The sequence below is a fragment of the Triticum dicoccoides genome, chromosome 6A (assembly GCF_002162155.2).
Source record: "Triticum dicoccoides isolate Atlit2015 ecotype Zavitan chromosome 6A, WEW_v2.0, whole genome shotgun sequence".
NCBI lineage: Eukaryota > Viridiplantae > Streptophyta > Magnoliopsida > Poales > Poaceae > Triticum > Triticum dicoccoides.
Window position 1 is genome coordinate 609,550,493 of NC_041390.1, and position 4,214 is coordinate 609,554,706.

General features: G+C 45.8%; 1 protein-coding gene across 1 annotated transcript in view; it reads right to left on the reverse strand.

The window, feature by feature from the left end:
* Window positions 1-6: 6 nt before the first annotated feature.
* LOC119318429 (E3 ubiquitin-protein ligase WAV3-like) overlaps window positions 7-4,214 on the reverse strand; it is a 6,368-nt gene continuing 2,160 nt past the window's right edge. The window contains exon 2 of the mRNA XM_037592986.1: window positions 7-2,089. Coding sequence (XP_037448883.1) covers window positions 161-2,089 — 1,929 coding nt within the window. The 3' untranslated portion in view covers window positions 7-160. The remainder of the gene's footprint in view (window positions 2,090-4,214) is intronic.

The window sequence follows — 4,214 nt, forward strand, 5'->3', positions numbered from 1 at the left end:
ATTTGTACCACCCCCAACCCAATCCCATCACCCCCACACCCCAACAAAAACCAAGAATCCAACTGACACCACTACTGCTGCTTCCACAGAATCTAAATTCAGCTAAAGATCCTTATTTTGGCGCCGGTCGACGGCGACGCCGGGAAACGTTTTTTTTTACCTACCTAGGCTGCGGGCGCGCCGGAAACGACTTGGCGTGCCTCATCTGCGGGGTCTGCTTCGGGGTCGACGAGCGGGTCAGCGTCTGGGAGCGCAGCACCATGTCCACCATCGACGTCGTCTGGTAGGCCTGGATCAGGCTCTCGCTGTCCGTGGAGTCGCCGCGGGAGGTCGCCCTCTGCCACGAGTGCGAGCTCAGGCCCGACAGCACGTAGGCGCGCCCGGACGCCTCGTACCTCTGCCGGCTTGCCATCCTCTCCTGCATCTCCTTCAGCTCGGCGTCCAGCGACTGGCACAGCCGGTCACCGGACTGCCCCGACGCTGATCCCATGATCATTCTCCGGCAGTCCTCGAGCAGTGAGACAGCGTGTGCCAGCTCGCCACGCTCCGCGGAGAACCTTGCTGCGGCCATCACCTCGGCTGCATGAAGACGGTTCTTCTGCCGGTCCACCTGGATCGACACGGTTTGCACCGACACGAATGCCGGCCTGGAGATCTTCACCTGCACCTCAGCCATGTTGATGGTCTCCTTCATCAGCGGATCTTTGTAGACACAGCCAACTTTGAGAAGTGCCGTTTCTTCGCCACACCCTTGGGGAACGTTCAGAGTCATAAGAAAATCCCTTTCCTCTTCAGCATACAGGTCACCAACATCAATGGACCCATTCCTCTTATCATCTGCAATTCTGCTGGAGTAGCTGCCTGATCTGATGGAACCAAAGTGCACATCAGGGTGGACACTCTCCACCTTTACACGTAAATCCTGTGCGACCACACTCAAAAGTCCACCAATACATTGAGCAAATGCATCTTGGATGGTAACCTCTGTCTCGATGAATGAAAAGGTCCCACCAGAGGTTTGAGAGATCGAATGGAGCGAAACTGCATCATGGTCAGCACCGAACCCGAACACATGAACTGGTACCTGCTGACTACCATTAGTAGATGGCAAGAGCGCACAATACTCCGCTGATGCTTTCTGTGCACTGGCAGTTGGTGAGACTGTAAATGGTTTGTGTGCACCGGTACTTGGTGAGACTGTATATGTGTCTTGCCCGTCTGATAAAAGGATAATGCTGCAGACTGGATTCTTGGCCTGTCGTTCTTCAATCACTTTGGAGCCTTTTCTCAGACCCTCAGCAATGTTGGTGCCACCATTTGACGTCAGAGAATTGACTGCTAGCAAGCTTTGCTTACGACCAGATTCGGTCATCCGACGAAGAGGGAAGAGCCTGCGTGCAGATGATGAGAAGGCGATGACAGAAAGCCGATCTGAGGAGCCAAGGTTCTGAATGACAAACCCCATGGCCCTCTTCAGCAATGCAAGTTTGGTACCAGCCATGCTACCACTGACATCAAGCACAGTGATAAGATCAACTGGGGCTCGACCAGTGTTTGGGCTACTGTCATCTCCAGGTACATGCAAATTCTGAGCAAGGGGTGCCTTTAGATGAATTAGAACAGTGAAGCTTCTTTCTGAAGTACTTTCTGGTATTTCAGTGAACTCAGGGTGTGTCGTTATCTCTACTGTTCTTGAACATCCTTGCTGATGGTCATCAGTTGCTTCACACAAATCCAAGGGCTCATCATCATTGAAAACACTTCGGTCAGTGTCAGGCAACAAACAAGTTACATGATGAAGGCGGCCAGAAGAACGAGCACGAGGGAGTGGTCGCAATAGTGTCATGTGGCCGCCATTTTGCTGCCCATTAACAGGATTAATCCTTGCACTTCCTTGAGGGATTGCAGCAACCAGCGGGCCACGGAATGGAAGTTCCTTCCATTCGGTGCGACAAACTGGGCAATTGTTGCTTCCATGCTTAACATTTGCAGATATGCAATGGAAGTGAAAGGTATGTGAGCACTCTGCCGTGAATAGAGCATGGCCCTGACCAGGTTTCATTATGGTCAAGCATATTGCACATGTTTTCTGCAAAAAAAGAAAGGATATAAAAAGGATTAGGATACAGACATTAAACAGTGCTGAAAATGAATCTGGGAATGCATTTATCTGTGTACATACAGTAGTAGTAGCAACTATCAAGTGATGGTGCAAACTGAAGTAAAGAAGACCAGCCAATTAAATATCTAAACGTCACAATAATAAATGCATAGATCAAGAAGATGAAGTTAACCATGACTTTTTGATTTTTCAGTTGTCCTCGTCATTTATTTATTTTCTATAGATAGTTTTGCCGTGATGAATAAGTCATGGGTTGCTAAACCTTCCTCTATAAACCTTTGCCAAATGCTGCAGTTTGACAGTGTCAGGCTTCCATCAGAATAAACAAACAAAACCTTGCTTACCGGCCGCACTTTCAGACTTTCAGTTGAGAAGAACAAACTTGCTCAAGGTATAGTCATGTGGCAAGGCGAATCCCATGGTCCAGCTAATTTACAATGGGATAGTAATCTAACATTATCTGAGTGATATAGGTGCCTTAGTTTGAATAATTCATTGATGACTAGCCACTACACCTCACCCTTATATGAACAGAAGATCAAAGGGCTGACCTTCCACATACATTTCAAAACACTACTAATCGTGTCCTCGGCCTTAGTCGCACCACCGTACACCACTGATTTTATAAAATAACAAAGGATAATGCAATTTAATAATTGCAGATGGGCATGACCAGAGTACTAATCCTTTTCCAATTCTGGCCACTGGGCACCCTAAAGCGAGACGGTGGTGGGCTCTTGGGAATCCATATGCCCTCTCCTGTCATAGGGAAAATTACATGAAAGAATGCAACAAGGGATCTGAGAATAGTGCCCAAGCAGTGGGATCTGAGAACAGTAACAAAACAGCTGTTCTGAAAAGGATGGTAGACCATGAAGATGAAGTTATCCATAAGTTTTCGATTTTTCAAACGTCGTTATCATTTAACATTTCATAGATATTTATGTTGTGATGAATAAGTCATGGATTGCTTGAACGCTAAAAAATACGTTACTATTGCCAACCACCCTCGGAAAACCTTTGCCAAATGTCACAGTATCAGGCTTCCATCAGAAAAGAAAAAAAAACTTACTCAGGAGCCGCACTTTTAGACTTTAGATTTGATAAGAGACTTGCTCAAGGTTTTAGGTAGTCATGTAGCAAGGCGAAGCTCATGGTCAAGCTACTTTACAATTGGAAGTGGTAATTTCTAACATTATCAAGTGATGTAGGTGCCTTAATTTGAAAAATTCATTGCTGACTAAACAATGCACCTCACCCTGTAAGACTAGAAAATCAAAGAGCCGACCTCTCACAAGCATTTGAAACCCAAAGCTAACCGTGTCCCCGTGTCCGTTTAGGACCCTTACACGTCACCGATGCAGTACATGAGAAGGGGCACTGCAACTTAATAATCCCCTTCTGTTCTGTTTTTTTTTTGCTGAGAGAATTCAAGAAGGGATCTGAGAACAATGCCCAAGCAGCTGTTTTGAAAAGGATGGTGGTCCATGAAGATGGAGTTATCCATGAGCTTTCGATTTTCCAAGCGTCATTGTCATTTAACATTTCATAGATAGTTTTGTTCTGACGACCAAGTCATGTATTGCCTGATCGTGAAACAAATACATTAGTATTGTTGACCACACTCGAAAACCATTGTCAAATGCCCACTGTATCAGGCTTCTATCAGAAAAAAAAGGAACAACCTTGCTACTGTGCCGCACTTTCAGACTTTCAGTTGTGAAGAAGAAACTTGGTCAAGGTTTTGGTATTTACCTAGCAAGGTTAAGATCCATGGTCAAGCTAATTTACAATTGGAAGTGGTAATCTCCTAGCATTTTCGAGTGATGTAGGTGGCTTTAATTTGAATAATTCATCGCTGACGAAACAATAGTACACCTCATCACCCTGTAAGGCCAAAAGAGCAAAGAGCTTCTTGGCACTCCAAAGAGAGATGGGAATCCAGCCCCTCCTGTTCCGATTTATCTTTGTTGAAATAATGCAAGGGGGTGGTATTCTTGTTAGAATTATCATAGTGATGTGGATGCCTTGATTTGAATAATTCAATTTTCTGACGAAAGAAACCACCTCACCATGTAAGACCAGGAAGAAG